Source organism: Temnothorax longispinosus, chromosome 1, assembly GCF_030848805.1.
Source record: "Temnothorax longispinosus isolate EJ_2023e chromosome 1, Tlon_JGU_v1, whole genome shotgun sequence".
Taxonomy (NCBI): Eukaryota; Metazoa; Arthropoda; class Insecta; order Hymenoptera; family Formicidae; genus Temnothorax; species Temnothorax longispinosus.
Window position 1 is genome coordinate 10,426,704 of NC_092358.1, and position 27,449 is coordinate 10,454,152.

The 27,449-nt window shown below is 40.4% G+C and overlaps 1 protein-coding gene across 1 annotated transcript in view; it reads left to right on the forward strand.

Moving 5' to 3' along the window:
- The first annotated feature begins 10,317 nt into the window (after positions 1 to 10,317).
- The window catches only part of LOC139825139 (SIFamide receptor), a 56,705-nt gene continuing 39,573 nt past the window's right edge, over positions 10,318 to 27,449 (forward strand). The window contains exon 1 of the mRNA XM_071797654.1: positions 10,318 to 13,152. Coding sequence (XP_071653755.1) covers positions 12,576 to 13,152 — 577 coding nt within the window. The 5' untranslated portion in view covers positions 10,318 to 12,575. The remainder of the gene's footprint in view (positions 13,153 to 27,449) is intronic.

Consider the following 27,449-nt stretch of genomic DNA (forward strand, 5'->3'; position numbering starts at 1 on the left):
CATTCCGTGTAAACGAGTGAATTATCGTAAGTTACTACAGAAGTAACGCTTGCGTAAACGTAAGTCAGTTATAACCCAGAAAAGGATAAGTGTGTGATAGTCGTGACCGTCATCGCGTCGTGACAGATAGTAAAATTAAGTATTGACCGTAGAGAGCTGATGCCAAGGAGATCTTTAAAAAGGAAGGTGTATCCACAAAATCGTACACGTACGTATATGCTGTCTTGTAAAAGTTGTCAAACTGTATGCTTTTTTACTCTTGCCGCATTCTTCCCTAAATTATGTTTATTGTTTTTTTATTCAATCAAAAATCTTAGTACTAATGTTTAAATTTCGAAGTCTAGCAGCGCCAAGTTTTCTTACAAGAAAAATGTATTTATTTTATTTTATTTTAATTAAATATGTTTATTTTGTACTGTTACTTCTTTAATTCTTTGTAATTAAAATGGTTCTTTGTAATATTAAAAATTTGTTAAAGAGAATTAAGGAGCTATTACCACTTGGGTTGGAATAGGAAGATCGTTATTGAATAGGAATACAAAGGTATCACTTAGGTTTTATTTTGTAGAAGTAGTTGCACAACAATTATTTTTCAAAGCAATATACATATTCTCTTTGCAATTGGTGCAATTTAATTTAAAAATTTTACATCTTTTTTTTGAAATACGCATGTCACTTGAGTTGAGTTAGGTAACATAATTTTGTGAAGGAGAAATAAAAGCTACCACTTAGGTTAGATTTTTGAATTTACAAAATACATTGCGTTTACTTGGCGCCTTTTTTTACCTTTTTTGAAAACGGTAATTTTGTATAGAAATCACGGATCCCGACGGAAAAAGAGGATATAGGATTCCGCGACGCGAACGGCATGGAGTTAGGTATCTAATATTTCACTCAAGTATTCGAATAACGCTCTCGCAGGACCTCCAAGTTGATGAAACGGCACGGTCCTTCGTAGTCAGTCCTTGACGAGGCCGTGACCTTCGATTCTGCTTCGGAGCCGCCAGCTCATTCCAGCCTCTGCTTTTCTTTCATTTAGTCGCGACTCTAGAGGGAGACCTGTCACTCCCTTCTGTCGCGTTCGAATGGCGGATCGAACAATCTAAAGACGTCGTAAAGACGTTCTCTTTTCAACAATCTATTTTCAGAATATCGTCAACTTTTTAATTAAATAAATCAATAATTAAATTAATTACAACCAATTAAATTCAATTATATTAAAGGAAAACGTCATTTTACAGTCAGGATTGGATCTTGGTAGTGTAATAATATTATTCGTGTAAATTTGATGTAAATTTCTTTGCCTTGAAACGGTCTTCAAACGTAGCCGATCCTTATTTTTCGCAACATATCCGACATATTCCGTATCCTATATCGTGTATCTTTTATATTCTAAGCTGTGTGTAAGTATTATTAAATTGATTATTAATTTAAAATGTGATTGTGCTATTAGCTTCAGAGGCTACGTTTCAAGACCGTTTGTAACGGCGCGTGATCTGCTAAGGCGAAGAAATGTACATAAAATTCGAAGAATATTAGTCTACCAAAATCCAGACTGACCATAAAATGGCGTTTTTCCTTAATTGATTGTATATCATGTCATATCAGTCGTGTTTCACTTATTTATTGTTCAATTATTCTTTCCATGAATACTCAACAATCATGGGTTTTAATTTTACTAATATCTTTTTAATGATTCCTTTTCCAGTCTTTATGTATTATTTCAATAATTAATTTATTAATGTCGCTATGTATATTAATGAAGACAGTGTGATCAAATTCTAAGACGAAGATAAGAAGGAAAATATTTTAATCAATAAATGAAGACGCAGTTTGCATAATTTTGTTCCGGCCACTGCGACGTAATTTATCATTTCGCGCCGCTGCGAAGGAAACTCATTCTTGTACAGGCACGTTCGTAGCATTAGTATCTACCCGCGCAACGCGTGTTATATCATGAATACATGATACACTTAGGTGGAAATGCATCTCGAGTAGCCGGCAACCGCTGGCTCGCATCCGGAAAACACCCGATGGACTCTCGGAGAGACACTTAAGTATCGATCCGATGGGAAAATGAATGACTTGTTTCGTGCTCTGGGCGTCAAGGCGAGCTAATTCGCATATTCAATCGTATGCATTAGGGCCTGGACCGGCTATTAGGTGCACGTGAAGCAGCAACATGATGTAGCGCGAGACAGCAGCCGCATAACCCGAAAACTCGATCGCTCGATTACACGCGGTTCGGTTCCCTAATATCGCGTCGAAGGTTACAGGTCGCCGTGTTATACCGACTGACGACGACCTTGCCCTTAAGCCCCTACTAAGCTTCTACGTCGCGCGGCCGTCCGATTAAAAGTCCATCGAATTTCGCGTTGAGAAAAACGACGATGGGGAAGCATCTTCAATCAACGGGCTGATTCCTGAGGTCCGGACGGGGAATGTCGGGTTTAAAATTGGCCGAAATTCTTCCGCGATAGTTTCACCACCAGGCGATTAATTCGCGAATTCCCGCGGCCCTCCCGGAAGTCGCGGGCGGAAGAATATAAAGTATAAAGTCGCGTAGGAGCGAGCGGAGCGAAGGACGCCGCTCGAGACGCTCCGGGGCGGGATAAAATCGAGAGAGGGAAAAAATGAAGGTAAGCGCGCGAGAGCGAGGCAAATGATTTTCAAAGTTTTCTCACCGAAGGTCAAGAAGATACACGGAACGAGCGCTGCGCTTCTCGACGGAAAAGAGCTTGCTACTCCTCCTCGGCGCGGCGCGGGTTATCTATATGCAGTTTACACTAACGAAGGGAGCGTCCTTGTCTCATTGTGCGCCGAGGAAAAGAGATCGTCGCCGAGATCGCCGGCGAGATCTGAACAGTCTCTTTTGAGATTCTCGGATAATAGCGACGGAGATGAAAGTGGATTGCAGCGGGGGAGGAAAGGCGAGAGATCTGGCGGAGAGGGCAAGAGAGAGAGAGAGAGAGAGAGAGAGAGGGAGGGAGGGAGAGAGGGAATACCGATAATTCTGTCGCTCTCTCCGCACTGCGTCTAAGTATCCCGAAAAATACCGCAGAATTTCCAACGCTCTGCGTTTTCACGCATTTAATACGCTCTGATTGAAAAGACTACGCATTACGAATGTGCGCCGTTTTTAAAAATATGCAAATCCGCTTAGCAGTCACCCTTAGAAGATAACTGACGCGTCCAATAATAATTGCGATCCGATAATCCTAAATCCTGCGGATCTTCTCTCCCTCTTTCTCTCTTTCTCTTTCTATCTCTTTTTCTCTCATTCTCGCTATGAGACAATCCGACGATAAATTCGAACGATACAGCTGGATCTCCGGTTTTCCGTTTAGCGTGACAGAGAATTATCGTCCTCCGAAGAGAAACTCGAGGATCCCCCGGTGCGCCTTGCTCGCCGGATTCGAAACTGCTCACGAGCCCGAATCCGGGTCTTAACCGCGAGCCCGCCAATAATGCAGTTTGCCGTTGCGCCACTTCGGAAAAATCCTTTTCGTACGATTACGTTTATACATCGTCCAGGCCCCGAAAGCGTTGCGCGTTGTGTCGACGAGGTGGCTCCCCGAGAGTTCGTTTAACTTTTTCCCCACTGGCGTTTGCCAATGGGAAAAAAAGTCGATACTCGAGCCTGCATAGTCATCGCGTACTGCAGTTGGATCCATCGACGACGGCTTGAGATTTATGATCCGATCCCCTCGAAGTTTTTGAGCTGGGCTTTCTCCTCTCTGCCATTGTCCCAATCATCCTTCCGCTGCATCGCGATACGGCTTGCAATCTTGTACCGTGGATAAGGAAGGTAATCTCCAGTCACGTGAATCCGCCAGGCATACGAGAATATAATACGGCGGAATATAAGGCAGCTATTTTGACGGGAGTTATCGAGCCCGATACGCGGGGGAGAATGACAGTTAGCTATGTTGACGTCGCATTATGATTTTAAACATTGATATTTTCCGTCCCTTCGCATTTCATTCCGCGAGGCTATTTTCTTTTATGGGATGGTTATATTAAGAATGTGATAGGACAAAGTACGAGGTATCTATCTTGGCAATAAACGTGAAGTGTAAATATGGGAGAAAATTATCTGTCGCGATTTTGTGTTTCTTTGTGACGTATGTGATTGAAGAGAGTCTTATAATATTAAGAAAGTTTTATAGATTTGTCAAACGTTTTCTAAATATTTGATTATATTTATTTTATCATTTTAAAATTATTTTAAAATTATTTTTTTGTTTTTCTTTTGTTATTTTTAATGTTATTGTTTTTCTTGTTGTTATTTTTAATTATTACTCCATTTTATACAAGCGGCAGTGGAATTATTGATCATTTTAGAGTTTGCTGGATTAAAGTTATGGAAACTGAACTTTTTCAGTTTTAGATAATATGTTTTCTCTAACTTTGTTTTCTCTAAATTTCAATATTTTAACACCAAACTTAATTATTAAATTAAATATCAAATTTAAATCTAAAAAATTTAAATATCAAATTTAATATATCAAATTTAAATATTTATACAAATATTAAAGTTTAACAAACAATATAAAAATAAATAGTGTTGATTAAATTCACTAAAAAAAAATTTACTTCAATGTATCAGAAAATTTTCTTGTATGTACAAAGATTAATATTATTTAGATTTATTCTGCTGATGTGTGATCTATAAAATAGAAAGAAATAAACTGATTAAAACAGACTGTTGGCGTAATTGCAACATTTTAAACAATATAAAATTTGCAACTTTATAATTGAGAACATATGAGTAAATGAGAATAACCCAGGTATGATGAGACTTGATAAATTGTAGGCAAGGGGAAGGGACTAATCGAGATTCTAATTGAATTTGCCGGGGTAGTCGTGTTGTCGATAACATTATACGATGCTGAAACGAGAGGATAGGGGGATCTTTTTAACTAATTTCGGCTGACGAACATTTGGTAACTAACCGCCGGTAGCACGACGAGAGTAATGGCCGGTAGTAAGATTAGAAAGAAAATTTCGGACGATTCGTTTCACTGAACGTCCTTGAAAGTTAATTCAATTAGCCGCTTAGCCGTCGCTCGCAGTAACGTCGTTGTTCTAGAAGCCGGAAATTTGGGTAATTTCGCCGGAGTCATACGATCCTACGTAATCAACGAAAGACGACAGCGGTGGGCGTCGCGCCTGCAAAAAAAACGTAAACGAAATCAAGCTGACGAATGGAGGAGACGTACAAGACGAATGACGTCGTATGGAAAGGAAGAGAGATAGTAAAGAGGATGGGGAGAATTACGATCAAGTGGAAGAGAGAAAGAGATTAATCGGGGCTGCACACACGAGGCACACGCGCGGCTGTATTTGTCTCGAGTGTGCGTCGCAACGCCGCAATTGATCCGTCGGGCTGACAGTGAGTAGATACGCCTTCGCTCTTCCAAAATTTATGCCGTAATAGTAACATTTACCCATGCATCTCACGGTGATGTCAGTCTTACAAGGAAACGCATGGAAATAACGTCTTCCTCTGATTTTGATGCGCTTTTAAAATGTTGTATTCTAGACCACAATAAGAGACATGTGTTTTCTTATACGCGCACTTTAAGAGTGTAAAACATTCCTTCGAAAAAAAAATTGGTTTCTTTCTTTGAGAGCAAATATTGTCAAAACTATAAAAGATGGAAACATTTTTTAACAAAAGTAGAATGGTCTCGAGACTACTTTAAAAAATAATGATTAAACTTTTTTAATTTTTTACTTTTTTATATACCTCCACTATTTAATGTTAAATTTAGAAATTTTTTTATGACCAAATTAAAGATTATTTCATTATAAAAATTTAATCGTATATAATAAAGTAATTTTCCAAAGAATTATTTTTGAGAATTAATTACAAACGCATACTATCCGTATCCGATTCTTCACGCAACATATTCCGTTATCATCTTTCCGTGATAGGTGATGACAATGGGGACAAACACATTTCGATATATTATATAATCACGGAAGTTTTTATCGCGCATAGATAGATGTATAGCAAGGCCATGTAGTGAAGATATTATATATAGGCAATAATTGTAGAACATCCATCGGGCCGACACTCGTTGAGTAATCGTTTTCCTGCTTGACCCGATCAATCGTGCGATCTTCTTGATCAGTATAAATTATTGACGTTGTTGAATGTATTATACAGTGTTCGACGCGTTTAAATGGTGACGGATAGAACAACATTTACATGTAATAATCGAATATGTAGTAAGGTCTTGGTATATCAAGATATACAAGGTTAAAAATGATCCACACAAAATGCACGTGCAAAATGACAATTTATTTTGGAAATAAATTATGCAAATTATGTACATTACAATTTGTTAATTCTTTACGGAAGTATAGAATATTATATGAACTCCAACACGACCTTGTTACGGCTCCACGCTCCATCTCTCTTTGATTGATTTCTAATCTTATGAGCCTTTACTATTATATTTATGCATATTTCTAATGCTACGCCACTAGTGAATTATGTAGACACATGGAATACATGTTGCATTTATATTTATTATGTTTGTTATTTCATGTAAAAATGAAATTAGTATCTTGTAACGACATCGTAGCTGTCGTTTTTCTATGTTATGTTATTTTAGTTTAAAAGAGAAATCAAATCGCTAGCGGCTAGAAAATTGAAGGTAAAAAAAATGAATAATTATAAAAATGTACGAAGTAAAGTCAGTACAATATAGATATACATATATCGTTGGATAAACAATAGTATAAAATACTCTTGTTAGTTTAATACATGACATTTTATCGTGTATCTTAGCGACTTTGTAAGTAGGTATATACTAATATTGAAAAGAACCTCCCCCATTTTATTAAGGGGTTTTTGGCCATGAACGCACACTTGACTTCTATATGCATTTGTAGAGGAGGTTGACAGACATAATAATAACATAGTCTCAAGTCTCAAGTCTCAAAAACGTGGGGAACGACCTTTCTAGGGTGAATTTTGCATATTATATATAGTATTACATATTATCACATGTAATATTAGCTAATTAGCACTAAAAATGTTACTAAAAATGTAGATTCTTTCTATTAATGTTTATAGCTCTCATACAATTTTACTTTTAGTTTTTTAAATCAATTGTTACAAGAGCTCTCTGCCTTTACTATACATTTAATTGTTATATAAATGTTGTTTTAGCTGTGCGTGATAAAAACTTCCGTGATTATATACTTATACATACACATATACGGAATGTCCGTGAAATGCATTTGTTTCCATCATCGTCATCTTCTATCACAGGAAGATGCGAACGAAACATGCCGCATGAAGAATCGCATGGACGGATGCAAAATAATATGCGTACAGAAGCGTTTGTAATTAATTCTCGAAAATGATTTTTTGAAAAATAATTTTATTATATATAACTAAATTCACACATAATAAAGTAACTTTTAATTTTGTTAAAAAATTTCAAAATTTTGAGAACAAATGGGGATAAGAGGTGGGAGTATTTAAAAAAGTATAAAAATTGTTATATCATTATTTTAAAATCATTCAACTTTTACTGCAAAAAATTATTTTTCTATCTGTTTTAGTTTCGACGATGTTCGGTTTGAAAGAAAAAAACTGATTTTTTTGTGAAAAGGGTGTTTTATCCCCCAAATTGGTCACATATAAAAAAATACGTGTTCTTTTGGTCTAGAATACAACATATCAAAAGCTCATCAGAATTGGAAAGGGAAACTTCTGCGTGTTTTCTTGTTAGTCACGAATGCGTTTCCACGCCGGTAAACATTTGGTTTTCAATTTGACGTACAATACAGATACGCAAATACGCGACTAAAAATATAATGTTCTATTAGATGTAGATATTGTAGATAAATGTCTAGCGGGTATGTAGTGTCAAAAAAGTAAAAATGATTAATTATAGTAAAAACAAAAGAACGATATAGTCGCGGAATTAATTAAAATATTTAAAAACTTTATGAAAGTATATACAAGAAGAAAAAGAGAAAGAGGTTAGACATGCAAAAGCAACATAATTTGTACATTATAGAGGATTCTGAATCAAAAAAGTCTAAATAATATATTTCTAAAATAATAAAGGTTTGAACAATTTTTTATTATTTTAGAAACACTCGATCAATTTCGTGCGTTACTGTATGTTACTCCATTGAGTACTTCGTATGTGACAATTGGACACTTTCTATCAAAATCTCTATATTCTATACTCGGTCAAGTGTAGCACAACGTGTTTTGGAAGTTTATTTGTAGCCTGTGTCTGATATTGGAGAAAAAAGATGTCCTCTCCTGCTATTTGTTATAACCTTACAAGGTTACATAAACCTGTGAGAAATAAAACGAATGGTCTCCATTGGGCAAGAAACAAGGCCATATAATAATGCATAACACAAGTACAAGTAAAAACGCTGCGCTAAATTCCCAGAAAGATGAACTTTGCTTATGACGAATTGAGCAAAATCAACGATTGCGACTCATAGCGCAGTTATCTTCTCCAAACAATCCAGAAAAATTCTTTAAAACTGGCAAGTTTCATTACCTCGAGGACAGTCATAAAGTATTATCGAACAGTCATTATCAACGAATCAACATCGATAATTTAGGAACAAATTAATGAGGCGTGATCTCTTATCATTCGTGAACGTTAAGACAAAAAATTATAAACTGAACATTTAAATTAAAATTGTAAGAGGACCACTACAATTCTATCATTAAAAAATAATATTTATAAAATTTGAAAATTACTTGAGAGAATCTTTTCAAAAGTAGTTTCAAGTGACGATCCTTTTACTGCGATACTTCACGGGCACAACACGTTGTTAAAACTAAGATGGCTAAAGCGTTAAATCCATTTCGATCTTTAAGAAATATTTATTTGTTTTTCTAATAAGACATGTTATTTCTTTTACAATTTTAGATAAACGATAATTAAAGAACGTTTATAAAATTTTTGAGCCAACATTATAAACTAACTTAAAAATGCAAATTAATATTACATACAATTTAATCCTTAATAAAATTTTAATTTAAAGTACAGATAATATTAACAAAATATTTAAGATTATTTAAAAGTATAATATGTTAATAATTTAACATGTGATGATAAAGTGAATTAAAGAGCGTTATAACTTTGCGAGAGGTATGTAGAATATTTTAGAGATGCTCATCGGTGCAGTTATTTCATTTAAGGAAAGAAAGCGAAACACTTGCCGTCATTTGAAGACAGATATTCAACATGAAAAATTCAGTCGACAAAATTCCGTCACGAGATAAGAAACACCTGCTACAAAAATATTTCAACGCCAATGGAGTGAGCTGCGAGATTCCTTTAAAATTACGTATCTTCGCTATCTCATATTTTCTGTATGCCTTATTTTCAACGGTACCGTGAAATTAATCAGACATATTTTGATGATCTATATCTTTATAATCGCTTGAATTGTGCTATTATTTTCACCATAAAAAAATTCAATAATCTGAAGGAAAGTATTAACATTGTATAGGAGGACAATAGTATTAATTTAATTAATAAATTTATTTATTTCTTTTAATTTAGTGTTAGTTAATATAAAACAATATTATAGGGTCAGGTATTTAAAAGGGGAAAATTTTAGATAAATATTGAATAGGAAAGATGGAGTGCGTTGTTAAGTCTGAGGTGTGGTAATATGGAAGAGAGGAATTAATATTGATTAAGGGAGGAGAAAACGTTATGTGTATTTTGTGGGCAAGGACAAGATTGTAGGAGTCATTACAAAGAGGAGTGTTGTAGGACTAAGGATTAATTTAAGGAGTTAGGTAGGAATAAAGAAGAAATATTGGAACGAGTATGGAACAATGAATTTTATGAATTGAATAATGTAAAAGGAAATGTGCTAAAAAAATTGTAGAGGAAGAGGGAGAGTAATAAAACAAAAAGGAATAGGTGGTAATAAGTATGAAGGTAATAAATACATCATATGGATTGTACGCGTATGTTAAGGAAAAATTGTAAACCAATTCCACTTCTTAGCAATGTAAGCTAAAATTAATAAATTATTAGCATAAAACAATATTTATAAATAAATAAATATTTCATTCACATAATTTAATTTTATACGAATAACAAAGTTTACGATTTATACATTTGTGAAAAGGGTAGAAAAAAAACAGATGTCTCGAAAACTACTTGAAACATTAGGAAAGTTCTTTGAAAATTTTATATTCTGCGTAACAATAAAAAAAATTGTATAATGTGTGTGTCTAACGATCAAATGACAATAAACCAACTAGAATAAATTATATGTTGAAATATCAATTAAGTGTCAGATGTAGATATGTAACTGTTAAAAAATTAAATATATGTCAGTTAAAAGCATTGAATAGTGAAAACATTAAAATACATTTAAAAATATTGTATACGGGGTGTATGCATAAACGAAAAAGAGGGTGCTGTTTCCAAAGCGTATTGTGCTCATCAGACTGACGTGAAATATTCATGAAACGCGTTCCCTTCCGAGTTACGGCCACTTTTGGCACTGACTCCACGTCAGTACAGCAACAGGACGTGTTTGTTGACAGCGTCAAAACTGTGCAAACGTAATGTGTCCCTTTCCGGTTACAGTTTTAGTTTTGCTTCTGACACATCAGGAAATTTTGAGAGCGCACGTGTGTTTTCGTGGAACATCCAGTTCTGCGACGTATTGGACGCCCATAAAGGTCATCTTGAATACCTCTTATAAAAAAAAATTCACCAATTCTTTACTATCCTTGTTCATTTGTTATATTTGAATAATTTGATTCATTGTAGAATTCATCATGAATTCAACACGCTGGGCATAATTTCTTTATCGTGCATACGGATTTGCAAAATGTTGCTTTGCCGAGTGCTGACAAATTCTTTTGCACAAGCAACATAAAAATCTAATTACAATTTAGTTGATTATATTATATTATTACTGTGTGTTATTTTAGATTCTATTCATAACTTGGATAAATATTTCGTCTTTTTTTTCTTTTTCTTTTTTTTTTTTTAATGTAATCGCATTATGCATCAGGAGTTTAATGCTATTTAATCAGTTTACGATCGGAGCGCTCGGCTTTCTCGTTTTCTTTGTACATTATCGTTTCGTCGTTTCGCAAACTTCTTTCTTAGTATATGGGTTTGCAAAATATTGTTTTGCTGCCAAATTTAGTTTAATACTATTACTATTATTTTAGAGATTCTATTTATAACTTTGACAAAGATTTCATCTTTTTTCCCTTTAAAAATTATCGCATTATGCATCCGGAGTTTAATGCTATTTAATCAGTTATCAGTTTACGATCGGAGAGCACAGTTTTCTTGCTCTTTGTACATTATCGTTTCGTCGTCTCGCAAACCGCTTTCTTAGCTTCGGATTTTGATATAAGCGCAATAAACGTGAACGATGCACTGTTGTACATACAGCGTGTACGGCAGAATCGCTTGGCGACATTTGGCCAAGGGGGAGGAAATGGGGATGGGGGAGTCCCGCGAGGGCGCCGAGTCGGCGATGCGAGCGATGCCAACGGTGGAGGAGGGAGGGGGGAGATGGGGTGGGGTTTACGAATTCATCGCGGCGCGCGTATTTCGGCGGAAAACGCACAGCAGGAGGAGGATGGACACGCGCGACGCGCGACCGCTCTATGCGGAGCAGCCCCGCGCGCGTCGTCGCGCGCGCTGTCATCGTCGCCAGCACTCTTCCCATTTTCCCAGTTTCGCTCGCAATAGTCTCACTCGGCGTGGCTGTGGGGGCTAGTGCGCGAGCACACTTGCATGCGGGTGTGCATGTGCCGCTGGATGTTAACGCTTGCGCAGTCGTCGAGCATCGCCAGCAGACAGCTCGGCCGCGACGGGTGCATCTCGCGGCAGTTCGCGGTCGTCCTCTAAGCCAGGTCCATTGGTCGCTCCAGCATCCCCCGGCCGCGGCAAACACACGTTTTCATACATATACTCTTCTACATCCTCGTTACGACCCTCGTCATTTCCCTCGTCTTTTCGCCGTCTAACTCACTTAGACCGATCACTTAGACCCTCCCTGCAACATTTTTCACCCTTGATCGAGTCATTCCGGCGATCCGGAGGGTACTTCCGGTCGGATGGACTCTGGCACACGTGCGAGTCGCGCTCGGCCGGATCGCGTATGTTTCCCGACGACCGATCCACGCGCGTAAATATCCACGATCTCCGAGAGATCGATGCCGATTTCGACAATTTATCATCACTGTCATCTGATCGCGCCGGAAATTGTTCTCCACCGGCGTTGCATTGTGATCCCCGACGACAATCGAGCGCCCGTTTCCGGGATCGTTCGCGCGAATCTCTCTCGTACGTGAGTTCGATCGGTCGGCGATTGGCGCGCGGCCCGAGTGCGGGAAAACCTGCGGAAGAGGCTGCCGAGTGAAAACGAGGCGACCCGGACGGGAAGGTCGCGGGCGAGCGAGTCGAGTTGGCCTCAGGGTTCGTCGACACGACGCGGACGGCGAGCGCGCCGTGGAGGAAAAGAGACGGCGGTAACGACGACGACGACGACGACAACGGCACGCCGCGTTAACGTTTCGGCTAATGGTCGAAACGCCGATCCGTCACTTCACGCTCAAGTTCCCGATGCTGCAGCCACCGTCTCCCCTTCTGGAGATGGCGTCCCTGCGACTACCGGACTCCGAAGAGTTTGACGTTGACACGCGCCGCAGGAGTAATAACGGCAACGTGCCGGGTACCACGACAGTCGCGACCGGGCCGCCGGGTACCAGCGGCACTCTGCTGCAGATGCGGAACGACTTGGGCGATTACCTTAACAACCTGATCACTGAGGCGATCGCGACGACGAGCCCGCGTGCCACTATGGACGACCAGGTCCACCATGGGCTGTTCAACGCCAGCAAGAACCTGTCGGCGCCGATCGAGCACGCGCCCGATCGGCTCTACAGACACAGCATGGCCATGTCGGCGGTCTACTGCGTGGCCTACGTGGTCGTCTTCGTGGTCGGCCTGATCGGCAATAGTTGCGTGATCGCCGTGGTGTACCGGTCACCCCGCATGCGGACCGTCACGAATTTCTTCATCGTCAATCTCGCGGTCGCCGACGTGCTCGTCATTGTCTTCTGCCTGCCGGCCACGTTGATGAGCAACATCTTCGTCCGTGAGTATATTAAGACACTTTTTCCCCTTACGTTTGGAGGGTTGTTTCTACTTGAGGCTATAAATTTAAAAATTTATGGCGTGAACGAGGTTTCTAATATTTTTTTAGGTCCAAAAAAAACGTAACATGTTCTCCATATGTCATTTTTCAATTATCGGTTTTTTTATGTCGGTATTTTATTTCTGTGTTATTTAAAATTGCATGCTATTTTTAATATTTGTCAATAGATTTAATTAGCATTGATCGCGGGTTTAGAATAATAACTTGTAAATCATGTCCTATCCCTACGCGAAGCACGGAGGAATGTTCCTTCGAGCATAACGAAAATATTTATGAGTCACCCTTCATTGCCAAGTGCGCTCCATTTAAAAGAGGGAGGAGATTCTCAAGGGCAATTAAGTGGCCGCACACAATGCGTACGATCTGTACATCCAGAGAATCAACGTTGCGGAATCTTCGTTTCAACCCCCTCGGCCAGGCTGAGCAAGGGGGGCTGGTCCCGGGCTAGAGGGGGAGGGTGATGGTGCATTCCCTTCGTATTACCGAATCGATCCCTTCGCGTCTCTCTTTCCCTCTGCCGTCGTTTGCACTCGAGGCAGCTCTCGAGTCCCGCTCTCGCCGCCGTCTAATTCTCGACGAATCGACAGCCGAATCGCGAATAATCGACTCGCTCCCTTGGATAATAACGCCCCCCAGTGAGTTAACGTCGACGGAACATGAATTACGAGACCGTGGTGAGAAACGGTCAAATCGCGTGCAAATTTAGACGTTACGTCGATGAGCGAGAGTGGACGCCCCCCAATCCGACGTAACGCAAACAGACCGCAGACTTACGGCACCGATCGCAATTTGAGCAAACAAAACGTCGTATTTGCATTTCCAAGCATCACGCGGCTGACGCTCGAAAAGAGGGAAAAAAACAGAAGGAAAAACACGTGCCTTGCCGCTCTTTAGAAAATCAGCGGATCGTAACCGGCGTAAACTCCGTCTCTGTTAATACGCGCGTGAAAATCGTGCGGTTTCCACGCGTCGATTACGAACCGCGTACGAGCTTCCAATTAAGTTTCGTGCTGTAAGTACCATGAAAACTCGCGTTTTTTCGCGTACCTTCGAGCGGTAAGCTGCTGTAAAAAATTGGTGCGCTAATTTCATAATATCTCAATATTAGAAAATCCAACTACTCTCTTTTAAATTAAATTACCAGTAATAGTATATTTGCGGTAATTTTAAATGATACGTGAGATCCTTATAAAAGTTGTTTTTGATCATTTTTTCTAGTATTGAAATAAATCCTAAGATGTTTAAAAAAATGTAAAATATTTCTAACGAAAGCGGGGATAAGTTGTAAAAGGAGTTTATACATTAATTAATAATACTCGCTAATTTCTGTCGCTATTTCTTTGACCTTGTACGTCAAATTTTTCCGGAGCTCTTGTTTTCTTATTTTCGATTATACGCGAGATATCACTATATAACGCCGTTTCGTTTTATCTCTAGCTTATATAAGTACGTATTTTAAGTAGAGGCATTTGCAATTTTAATTTCTACCATACAACGCGTGTCACGTGAAGTGAATGTGGCATACGTGTGGTCAACGGGAAACACCTTTCTGCCCTTGCCAGACTTATCTGTATAGCGCATATTTCGCCAGTTGCGCATAAATATGTACATACCTGCATACATACATGCATATATATATATATATATATATATATATATATATATATATATATATATATATATATATATATAATACAATATGTGTAACATAATAACGTATATATAAAATTTATAATACATATAAATATTATATATACTTATTATCTAAATATTATACATACGTGTAATCTATTAGAAATTTCTAATGTTTTCCATATGGTCTGGAAACGCGCAACCAACGGCGTTACTTTTCGTAATCGCCCCTAGATTTATGAACATAGAAGCAGCCGCGTGTCTACACGTGGCCACGCGTTGTGCAGTATATTTGCATAATTACGGTAGCGAGACGCGCGATCCTAAGGCGCGCAATCGTAAACGGGAACGTAAAAGCGCGTTTTTACGATTTCGTATTTCGTTTCCTATCGACGACAAGACGGTTTATCGGCAGTTACCCCGCGGGAATACGCTATTAGGCCCGTGAGATTCTCTCGGCTATCTCGAGCTAGGCGTTGCCAACGCCGAGGAATGTTCACTATCGCATCCATTCGATTAATCCGCGATCAAAGCCGTCTTGTGTATCGCGAGGCATCCCTCTGATTAGAGGATCGATCTGGCGAAGACCGCCGACTGCGTTCGCAGACGCGCGCCTGATATTTTTGTCTGTCTTGGTTGCTTTTGCAGGCAGAAATAAGAACTTCGCTGCCCCCCTAATTTTCTACCGAACGTCTTCCGGTGGTAGACAAAAATCTACATTCGCTAAACCTCGACGTTATTTTTCCCGATGTACTGAAAACCTATTGAAATAAATCTACTTGCACACAACGCATACTCGCGGAAAATTTAATTAAATGTAAAAGTTAAATGTAAAAAAATGCTATATCGCTGTATTCTTCACATTTGATTTGCATAATGCGATTATGCGAGCCTGCCTTGATAAATCTTGGAAGCGTAACGTGTTTTCGCAAAGTATGAGCGAGTGTAATCTAACGAGAACTCTGAGCGTTCGGTGGAACTTTAAAATTATCGGTGGTGCTGAGAGAGATAAAATAGAATAGCACCGTCTTCTTGCCAAACACGTTGTGTTCGCAATCGTTTGATTGAATACAGTAAAAAATTTTGTGTTAAATTTAACACATTTCACATGTCCCAATTTATCCACTCAAATTTTCGTGTTAATTTAACATAAAGCAAATATGTAAAAAAATAACAAACATAATATGTAAAAAATTAACATAAAAATTTAACATTTAGACGCTTTCAGAAATCAAAGTTTATGTTAAATTGACATCTCTATAATGTTAAATGTAATTAAGATAAGATGTTATTTTAACATTTAAGAGAAATATTTATTTTTAGTTTTGATCTTTTTTTGATGAATAACATAAGAATTATGTCAATTTAACACATAGTAGGTAACTGTTATAAAAAGGAAGATAACACAATTTATCTGTTCACTTTAACATATAAAATATATCACCAAGAATTCATGCACTTACATATATAAATTGTGTTATTTTAACTCTTAAAAATGGTTAATATTAATTTAACATAGAAAAGTTAAGTAACACAACAACGATATGTTAAATTAACATACAACTGTGTCAGAAATTTAACACAAAACTTTCTACACAGAAAAATTTTAACACAAATACAAAATGTTTTTTACTGTGAAGGCATTGCTAAGAGCGTCCTTGTTTTTGATTAATCCGGGAACGAGCGCCTGGTGATTTTTATCCCACGTCACAGTTAACTTTAATGTGCTTTTTTTGTGTGTTTTAAATATTTCTTTGGTATCTTCTTACTTTTTTCAGAAAATGTTGAGTAAATCTTTATACATATTGTCCTAAAATACTAATAAGTTATAGAACAATCAAAAATATCTATATAATATGTAATCAATAACAATTTTTGATTGGGGTGTAAAAATCACCCCGGACACCCATTTCCGGGTTAAGAGACATGGTCATCGAGCCAAATGGTTTATCACGAGAAACTCATCACGCGGCATTACGTGTGCAAACGTCGCGCATACGTTCGATGCATCTTGCACCGGGCGGGCATAATGACGCGCTATATAACGCGCCGGTTTCGTTTTCGTTCGTGGAATACGCAACGAATTTCGCGCTATTGATCCCGGTATAGTTCCACCATCGCTACCGCTGACTTGTGCCGCTATTACTGCCCCTCGTCGATTATTTACGAGACAAAAAGTAGAATGTGACTGCGCGCCGAAGGTGTAAGTGACTGTGCCTCGCGATAATAGGTCGTTATCGATAAAGCTGATAGCGCGCGCGGGTCACTTCGAGAAAAGTCGTTCGTTCTCTTCCGGATGAGAGACTCCGCTGGCTGCAAGAGAGAGCTTTCTCTCGAGGAGCAATCTCGTTTCTATGAGAGCCACGTTTAATTTTCCAGCTCCCCTGTGCTTTATAGAGCGGCACGATTTACGGGGCGAACGCGGTAGATCTGGTGGATGTATACGCCGCGCGCGTTTAAAAAATGTCTTTGCGGAAATGACCGCTTCTCGCGGGACTACTTGAGATAGCAAATTAATAATAGAGACATGGCTTTTTCTTACGAAGAGCGTGTAGTAAGCTTCGTAAATACCCTGATTTACATGATGAATATTTATTGAACCTATTACTCTATACGTTGTAAAGAAAAGATAATGAGTAACTATAACCATTAACGTATGACAGGTGTTACATCTTACAAAGGCAAGGATAAGAGATTTGCGACGCGTTAAACGGTAGTTAACGATCGGTCGTCTGGTTCTTTACGCGAATACTTAAGTGCTTCTTGTCAAGAATAAACAAGAAGCAACCTGGGGATATCTACAAAATAGTTTATGACATGTTCATGATGCTCGTAAAAGCAACGTGCGTTAATGTGCGCGTACATATATACTCGCGCACGTATTTCTCGCGCGGCGGAGAAGAGACGCTTCTCGCTCCTTTTGCTTTGACATGGAAATTGGCAACGATCTCGGGGACTCTAGACTAACGACACGGTAAATCGAATTACCTGCTTTCAGAGTCGATCACCAGACCGCGAGCTCAACGTAAATAAAATCACATTTGCCAATTCCCGCGAATTGTCGTGAACGAATAATAAGTTCGCCCGATCGGAAAAGCTGCGGTATTTAACGCGGCCTCGTTTAATCTCATTACAGCGCTCATTAACTTTCGTGATGTGACCGATATCTGCAGTATGACTATGTACAATATACATATATATTTATTTATTATAAATTAAACGTACATGCATTTTTAAGAAAACCATTTTTGTAAATTGTTCATATCAATTGTATGATTTTCTTCATTCGATATTGAATAATACTTTATTTAATAGTGTTCCACTTTCTAGGAGCGTATGCTGAACGGTTAAGCTGGGGATATTATTATCCGCACTCATGGTTATATACCTAGAAAAGAAAGAACGATCGAACGCTCTTGTTCAATTGGTCATCGTGAAGGGGATTTTCATCTCTCTTCGCCGCAAATCACGTTTTTACGGCCTTGGGTGGGCAAAGGAGTCTTGACATAAGTAAATCGCGGTTGCGTCAACATTAATTCTATAACGGGAGTATCATTAATTATGCTTCGGGTCACGGTGAGGAGAGAAACAGAGCCGCGGAGGAAAGTCTTATCGGGGCACTCGAAGCGGGTGGTTTTTCCGAAGTGGCTGGCAAAGTGGCGAGCGCCTCTCTCCTCGACGCCGCGCCGCATCTCGCAAAGTCCCGAATTGCAAATACTTCTATAATAAAGCGGCGATACAAAACCGCGCTGTCGTTAATCAACGCCCGCATCTTCTTGCGTGCCATCTCGGTTGCGGCGCAAAATGTTTTTCGGCAACAAGCCGCATTCGCGCGATTTAAGGCTCTTCGTCGGCAAACCGATAAATCCGCGGCCGCAGGAATCTGCTCGGCATAAATTTCGCCCGGAGTCGTTTTTTTTTGTTTTTATTGCAACGGAGATGCGCCAATACCGTGACACGGTGATGTACGAGGATCAATGGCAGCTTTGTTTTTTGCGCTCCCTACTCACTTCTTTTAATCTCCTCGCGCTGTATCGATTAATTCTTAAGCACTGACACGGAAATACGTTGCAATGTCTCATTCTGGATATTAAAAAATTTTTATAAAATTTAAATAGCTGGGATATTGTACCACAAATACTTACCCCGTCGGCCGCTATGCGCGGGCTACTAAACTCTTTATCTTCCGTACAAGACTATCATAAAGCATGTCGAGTCCGAGCTTGATGTTGGCGACCACAAAGGACGGAGGCATTTCGCGAATGTTGTCGAAGCGCGGCGTTCCAGATAGTTGTTGCGCTATATACACACGCCCCGCGTAGTTATCACACAGAGATGCGAAACGGCTGTATCCACAGCTACGCGGGCTGGCGCGGATAGTGTGCGTGTATATGCGCGGCACCAGGGTGAACGCCCCGAAGTGACCGCCTCCCGCACCCTCCATTATACCGGGGCTTTCTCTCTCACCCCGTCGCCGTCGGAAACTAGAGCTCGCTGGCTCTCCGCGCGCCGCCGGCTTCCGGTTCGATCCTTTTATTCCATGCTGAAATCCTCCCAGACACGCTTTTTCGCGCCCCTCCGTGCGTAGCGCCTATTAGCAACTTTTACCGTTCATCAACGTCATTTAGCGGAGATCCGCATAAGGGCGATCTGCTCCCTTTCGAGCCTCAAATATCCTTCGCGTTTGAGGATACTTTGTACCCTCGATTCTCGAATATGTTAAACGCTCGAGAGGTCGTCCAATCGTACCAGCATTAAAAATAAAATTACTTCAATTATAGATTTATCAGGGGAAATGGGGTTACTTCAATTATGGATTTGCAAGAATAAGAAAACGGATAACTCAAGTTTAAAAGCACAGAAAAATAGGTTACTTTAATTATAAATCTGCAAGCAAAAGAAAAAAGATAGATAATACGTTTCTTGATTCGTCATGAGTGTCATGACCTACGTATATTTCTTTAATTTAACTTGTTATCATCACCAATCTAATACAAATGTTTAACTTTTTATTAAATATATATAATCAATAAAATCGCAAAAAAGCAAGCATATATAGTTTTTACACACACACAAATAAAAATTTGTACAATATGTTTTAATTTCTGTTCAATGGTATACACAAGTAACGCATTATTTTGAATGAGTTATTTTAATTATTATATTGTTTATCGGCGATCCTAATTGGAAGTAAATCGCGGTATTCATCTTAAATCCCTAGGAATTTTGTGCTTTGAAGTATCTATGACATTTGTGTTTCGATATAGAAGTACTATGTATAACAGAGAGTTTCGATATGAAACATTCAGAAGTCGAGAAGTTGCCTTAGATGTCCCGTCACTGATGCCATTTGCCTTATTGACAATTCAATCGACGCCGAGTGTACAGTAACGTCATCGATTTACGATTGAGTGTAGTTCTGAAGGTTCCTCGATCAACTTTGTTTGCTTATTTACCAGTTATGTTCTCTGTTATTTACGAGTTTTTTGTCGTCGCCGCGATTGTCTACTTCCCCAGCCTATGATGTAATTGGTAGCTACGCTTGTCGACAGCACAGAAGCTTTTCTATGCACATCATCCCGCATTTAATACTCACTTTCGTAGCGTGTGAAATAAAATTAGCTTCTTCGTAAATTGTTAAACTGAACTTTCGCTTAAAACGTAAGGTTGGATGAAAGAGGATGTATGCTGTACAAATTGTGCCGTCATTTCTATTATCGACTCGTTTACTTTTACACGAAACTAAAATTGGTTTTCGCTAATTAATGTTGTTAATAAATCGAGGTTCGTCTAAAGTTAGATCGAGAGATTTATTGTATAAACATCTTATCGACATTTTGTGTTCCTTCTAAACAAGGTTAAAATTAGTTTACCGCGTAAGTAACGCTGCGAATAAATCGAGGTTTGTGAAATCATATTAGATAATATAATTGATGTAAAATGAAAAGGCATTTGGTCAATAAAAATGTCAACGTTTTTATTTGACGTCTCTATTTGCGTAATTGATTATTGTTAACAACAGGAATATGACGAGGTTGTGAGAAGCAATATTATTCTGAACGATGTTTATCCAATGAGGACAGCTGTACTGCATCAGGAATGGAAATGCACGAAAGACAAAAGTTGATTTATACCGTTCCTCGTCTATTTTCCCTCTCTTGCGCGAAGCGAGAATTCGTCGCGGCCTCGACGGGATTTCCGACCGAACGAACGCGACAAATTTAAGAAAATGAGAAACAACGTCACGCGCGCGATGTTTTCTCAGCTGGAACACGTAGATCCAGAACGGTGTACACAATTGGTACAATCGCCTTGTAATCGAATACGAGCGCGAATGTCGCCATCGGGACGCCGTATAATTACAAACGCGCTATTAAGCGGACAATGCGCGATGTCGTAAAACATCTGAAGTTAATACAGTGCGATTCAATGTGCGTTCTCAGAAAACATTATAGGCGTGAAGTGAAAAATTTTCATTCAACTTTATTCAATTTCGGTAGCAACGTAAATTAATGTTCAATATTATTGTAATAATAATAAGTTGTCGTGAACATGAGCAAAATTCGATTGTAAAATTTGGTTAAAGATTTAAGCACATGTCAAAATTTTGCTCTTTTCTCAGCAAAAAAATCTAAACTTGCAATTTTGTAACAAAATAAATTACAAGATATTCTGAAATGTCGATCTTTCGAACGTTAATTTATAGTTGAACGAATTCTTAAGGTAACCTCGATTTTTCTTTAATTAAATTGCCGAAAATATAATCTCTAAATGACTGCAAATGAAAGACTTTGCGCGAAATAAGATTTAGGTAAGTTTCAATGAATATAAAGTAACTTTTACTTCAGCAGTGTCTTAATTCAAAGCTTTGTTACCGAAATAATTAATAGTGAAGAATTGCGTGAGCAAAGACTGATTTAAACTTTGTAAAAAAAAAAGAAATTACCTAGTTACCTACGTCCCATCTGTGTATACCTAAAATGCTAGTCAGTAAAATTTCGCGAAATTTATTGCAAGGGAAGGTCGAGATCGCGGGATTCAACGGTAAATTTGACTTTGAAATTAAGATTAGAGGTTCTCCGAGTTACTACCTGTATATATAATATTGGGACGCTTTGTGCACGTCGAGTTATATAAATTGAGTCGATAATCTCGTGTGTACATAATGGTGTGAAATGAACTGCGATCACCTTGACTTGTATGTGAGAGAGTTATCTGTATAACTTATGGATTTATCTATATATGCATCATTCTATCGCGCGCAAGTTTCCCAAGTTTGCGCATCGTTTAGAAATTGGAGAGGAACCGCACACTGCTGATCTTGGCACAGCCAGTGCCAAAGTTTTGCAAAGAGCGAGAGACACAACCGAGGATCAAGAGCGGATGTAAAAATTTCGCCTGGCTCTAGAATAGATGCTTGTTAATCTTCAACTGCTAATTCCACGGCGCGGTATAAATCTGCAGCTTTCCAATAATCTTCCCTAATCCCGCGTCGGGAATCCGAAGATCCGAGGAAATTAATTCGAGGAATCAAGATCTAAGACTGGCTCAAGGCAACCCCCCTTCGAGGGCGGATGCATAGAAATCCTCCGCTCATTCGGCGCTCGTATATGAATAACTGTCACGCGTCACGGATTCTTCTCTTGGAGAAGAAGTGACGTAATAACGACTTTCTCGATACATGCATCACGAATCTATGGCCGGCTCGATTGTCTTTGAATTCTCGCGATTCGCTTCGTAGTATCTCAAAAGTGCAGCACACCGATAAGCTGACCCAAACCGAGATCCATACAACCTATATTCGTGTCAAGGCGAAAGGGGGCCAACACTCTCGCCTGGCCTACATCGGCCGATCGCGCTCCAACCCCTCGACTTCGACCCCGTTCGCGACCCATCGTCTCCCCGTCCCGGCTATCCGCGCGCATCTATTCTTCGTCTTGCGTACCGTGCGCCGCGGTGCATCCGATGAATATGATTTTGAATTTTTGCAGCGAGAGAGAGATCGCGGCGCGATTCCTCAGAAACGCGACCTCGCATCGACGACAACAGTTAGCTCGTTGGATTAATATTGGCTCACCGCGCGTTCGATTAATTTAGAACGATATCGATCGGGTTACTTCTGTCACTCTTCAGTAACGAGGCCTTACGCGCGATACGCCGATGCGAGCGGACGCAAACCCCGTTTTGTCCGATCTCGCCGAGCGGGTCGTCGCAAAACGTGACCCCAAAGAAACGTAATCGGCCGCGCGCGCGAGAGTACATTGGCGGTGGTACCGAGTGCGCCGCGATAAGGAAGAATTTCGCAACGTTTTATTATCCGAAGGATTCGCGTGTTGCGTGCCGCGGGATTTCGCGTAATAAAATTGCGCGTATATCTGTACGGGGGTGGCTATGTTGCGCGTCGTGTGCCGCGGCCGCGCGCCGCGCCGCGCCGGCATACCTGCATCCGGCTATACGGGTGTGTTGGCACCGTGTCTACAGGTGAACTAACTAGGTCGGCGTCCCACTTGACGTGGGGGGGTTGGAGGGTGGCGACAGAGCGGGGTGGCGCGATCCGCTAGACTACTGGCGGGGAGTTTACCTGAGGGCGATTAGCCGGGCGCGTGCCTTCTTTTCGTTCTCGGCGAAATGCAAGATGATATAGACTACCCGTCCGCAGTACTTTTCTCTTCTCTCTCTTTCCGACTAGACGAATCATCCACGTTTCTTGCACTTCGGAAACGTTTCATTCGTAAACACTTCTGTCAGCTCTCGATTATTCTGCACCTTCGTATAAAAGGTTTACCTTTATTTGCGGAACCGATTTGGTAGGAACAGTCTCACTTGCATCACGATATTAACGAGTTTCTTGAACTATCGTGCATGCAAAAAGCCGCGGATAACCGAGCGGATGACTCGTTGGAAGTGAACCTGGTAGACAGAGACATGGCCCAGTTTAGATTTGGTCCGTTCAAGGTCGTGCCACGCGAAAAGATAATTACGTATTTAGGTCAGACGAGAGCGGATATCTGCACAGTTTGGTCTTGATGCGGACAGGCAGGTCCGTATATGCGACGGCCTATTAATTTTTATTGTCTCTAATGTATCGTCGGAGTCAAACGTTTTCGCCGCTCTTACTCAAGTTATTCAGCAGCGCTCCCGGTATCGAACGCGATACGTATAGGCGTTTGCATTTCATGCAAACGCGCGGTAATCATGTCGTGATAAATGTATTCAACTCATATTGCAGCCGCGGCGGTGGAATCCGCGGTAGTCTGATTCTTTAAGGAGAAAAATACGCGCGACTTACATGCGTTCCTTTGTGAGTCTTTCGAGGACAGACAGCTGACACACATCACGCGGAGTGCCATGCCGTAACAAAATTTCAGCGAGTGGGAGCTGAAAAGAGCAACGTTGTAAAAGTCTCGGAGGACCGAGCGTTTCGGGAATTGCGCGACTTTAACGACTTCCTATTTTCATTTAAAAGCTGTCCCATTGAGGATAGAGAGCTTCACGGAGTTGTTACGATACATCTCCGACTTAGATTGTAACGATTGTAGTCGGCGTCTTCTGTTTGATAGTCTCGTTCTATCGACACTTTGAAGTTGATCAAGATCTCGGTAAGCAATTTCGCGTGTGGCACACGTTACTCCGGTATCTTACGGTCGCGCTGCAAACTCCGCAGAAGCGACTCCGTAACTCCGTATCTCGTCGCGGTTTCACTCAGGCGTGTTCCGCCTCTTCGTAACCCGTGATTGCGGGCACCAACTTATTGTTTCTGTGGACGTCTGCAAGAGCCAAAGACGTACTTACGTATACGTGGATGCATTCGTCGGAGCGCGTTACACGCTGTCGCGCGGTTGTCAGTCTCAGACAAGCGCCAAGACAAGCGCCGTGTTTCCGACAATTCGCAACTTGCGACATTGACTTTGCAGCATTATCCGGAAATTCGTCGAGAGACGCGCTTGCCAAGGACGAGTATAAATCTAGCCAATGTAACTGAGATGGTGGCGCCGATAGACTGCGTTTTCTGGTAAGAATATATATACGGATGCAACATGTCACATATTATAAATCGGCGAGTTACATGGATAATAAGTTACATTCCGAAACCTTACGAAATGCCATTATTTTCCGTTGAATGGTCAAAGAAATACCAGTTGGAAATTCCAATGTGATCTTTTTTTCTTGTTCTCTCTCTGAAAAGAACAGATCGAAATTTATGTTTATAATTTCCCGATGATATATAAAAATGAAACAATGAGTTTGTAAGAATAATATTAATAAACCAATTGGTTTATTCTTGCACATTCTAAGTATCGGTGTCACGACCGGAGACATGATAAATCCACACGTCTACATATTGTCGTTGAGATTATAGCCAGCTACTATAATCTTGATGAACTGCTTTAGTTACATAATGGACCGTACACTCGATATACCGAAGATAGAGGTCGGTGCTAGCTCATCATCGCGAGCGTCGGGAGTTGACCTCACCGACGGACACTTTTTCCGTGCCTAATTCTTAAATACCGATAATCACGTGAGGGATCGACAGACGGGGTTTTCTACGGGACGTCGTGCCTCTTTCTTCGACCTCGCGACGGCGCGGCGTGTTCGAAGCCACTTTGTGCTCCCGAAGCGAGTAGAGGCCAGTGGGACACACCGCCGGCGCACACCTGTACAGTGCCGGTATTCGGGTCATGCATCTCGGCCACTTGTACTAGGTCACTACCTCCCTCGTTCGTGCCGTTACGTACCCCCTCGCGCCAACTTTTCACTCGGCATGTGCATACGAGCCGAATTATTCGAGGCTGCCGTCGCGAGGCGAACTTTCGTTTATTCAATTCTGAAAGAAGATCGCGTGTACATCGACAAGGGGTGAACACGCAGGATTCATTACAGAAATTTCGATTCTATAAAGTTACGCGCGTCTCAGCGTCGCGAATAATGAACTGTAGGAATTGGTGACCTGGCGATAAACCGGAGCTGGGGAGCGAAGGAGAAGGGGTGGAGTGATGCGGCGTTGTAATCGGGGATGCTCGCGCTTAGGCGAAGGCCAAATCGCGGCTGGCTCGCAGCGTGCGAGATGTCGATACGAGGGCGCACAATGAAACGCGAACGAGGCGCTGAAGATGCCCGTGCATGATTTCGGCATCGAAATAGTCAGACTCCGTTGATTTTTGAACGGTTCAACGTACTTACAGGGATTTTTTCAAATCAAAAACTATTAAGACCTATTCAGATTTACTGTTTAAGTTTAGTTACCAAGATGTTCAATGTTGGACAGACGTTTCAGAAAGTACAGATAATGGGTCAATTAAATTTAGATTGAGGCAAATCGATTCCAAGTTGTTTGAAGAATAAATAATGAAAAGAAGGCACGAGAGAACATTCAACATCAGAAGGGTCGAATTAAGGCGAAGAGAGGAAAAAAAGAGGGTACATACATTTAATGACATCGTTATAGTTAAATTCGATAGAGTCGCAATTAAATTCAGTATATTGTTGACTGTTTGCTGGCCCAGTTCACGTCCGTGCAATATGGGAGGGATCAGCTTTCGCGGCGATTCGCCATCAATCATGCGTAAATGTTTTTTCATTCGATGTCTGGCCGTTGGACGTCGCGTGCGAACGTGTGTTCGGCGCTTCGTCGTTCACGTCACGTCGGGAAAAATATCGGGAGAAAGGGTGGCGCGGGTGGGTCGGAGAACTCGATTAACCCAGGGGTAGGAGCTAGGAGCGCGATGCTACCGCGGCTTTCAGCGCGTCCTAGCACCTGGATCTCCGCGGGCGCAGGGAGGGCGCGTGTCGTGTTGCCGCGCCAGCGAGACCTTGAAGGTATTCGAAACCGGGGCAGTGTCCCGAAGAGAGGTCTCACGCAGTCGCAGTAACGCGGACGGTCTAACACACCGATGTAGCTGCCCTACATAGAGGCTGCCACACAACACCGAAACCTTCGCGCTCGCGCCCTGCGAGAATCTAGATCAGAGCCCTACGTTCGAATTCCCCCGAGAGCGTGCCTTTATCCGTTATTCATGCATTTTTCCACAAATATATCCTACTTTCAGGTTAGCGCGCCGTTATTAATACGATAGATAACTGGTTCTCATCTCTTTAAAAAACTACATCGCCGATCGATATCCCAAATTTCTAAATAGAACGAAAATCGAGAACAACTGCAACCAAAGACACAAGAGCCCATGATATGAACTAAAAAGAGAGAAGACATTTCTTTTACAATTGAAAAAAAAACAACAATTTTTTAACTAGTTTTTAGTTTTTATATTATATGGGGAATCTCTTTTCTCTTATAAAATCAGTAATTAGTAATCGGCTTATGTCAATACAATTGTTTTAGTAATGAAGCGAATTTTAAGTTTTTGAATAATTATTTATTTTGAAAATTTGATTGGACCGTTATTGGTTTCTGCCGTTCGATTTTCTATTTAATTGCCGATCATTATCAGCTCATTTATAATTAATATGTTGTCGTCTACATCAATGGTTTCTCGACAAGCAATCTGCAGAAATTACTGATGAAGGTGCTTTGTGAGAAATCGTAATGGAATTTCGCCAGCTGCATATAATGGCGGCGAATGTCTCAGTTGGACAATCTTAAAAGT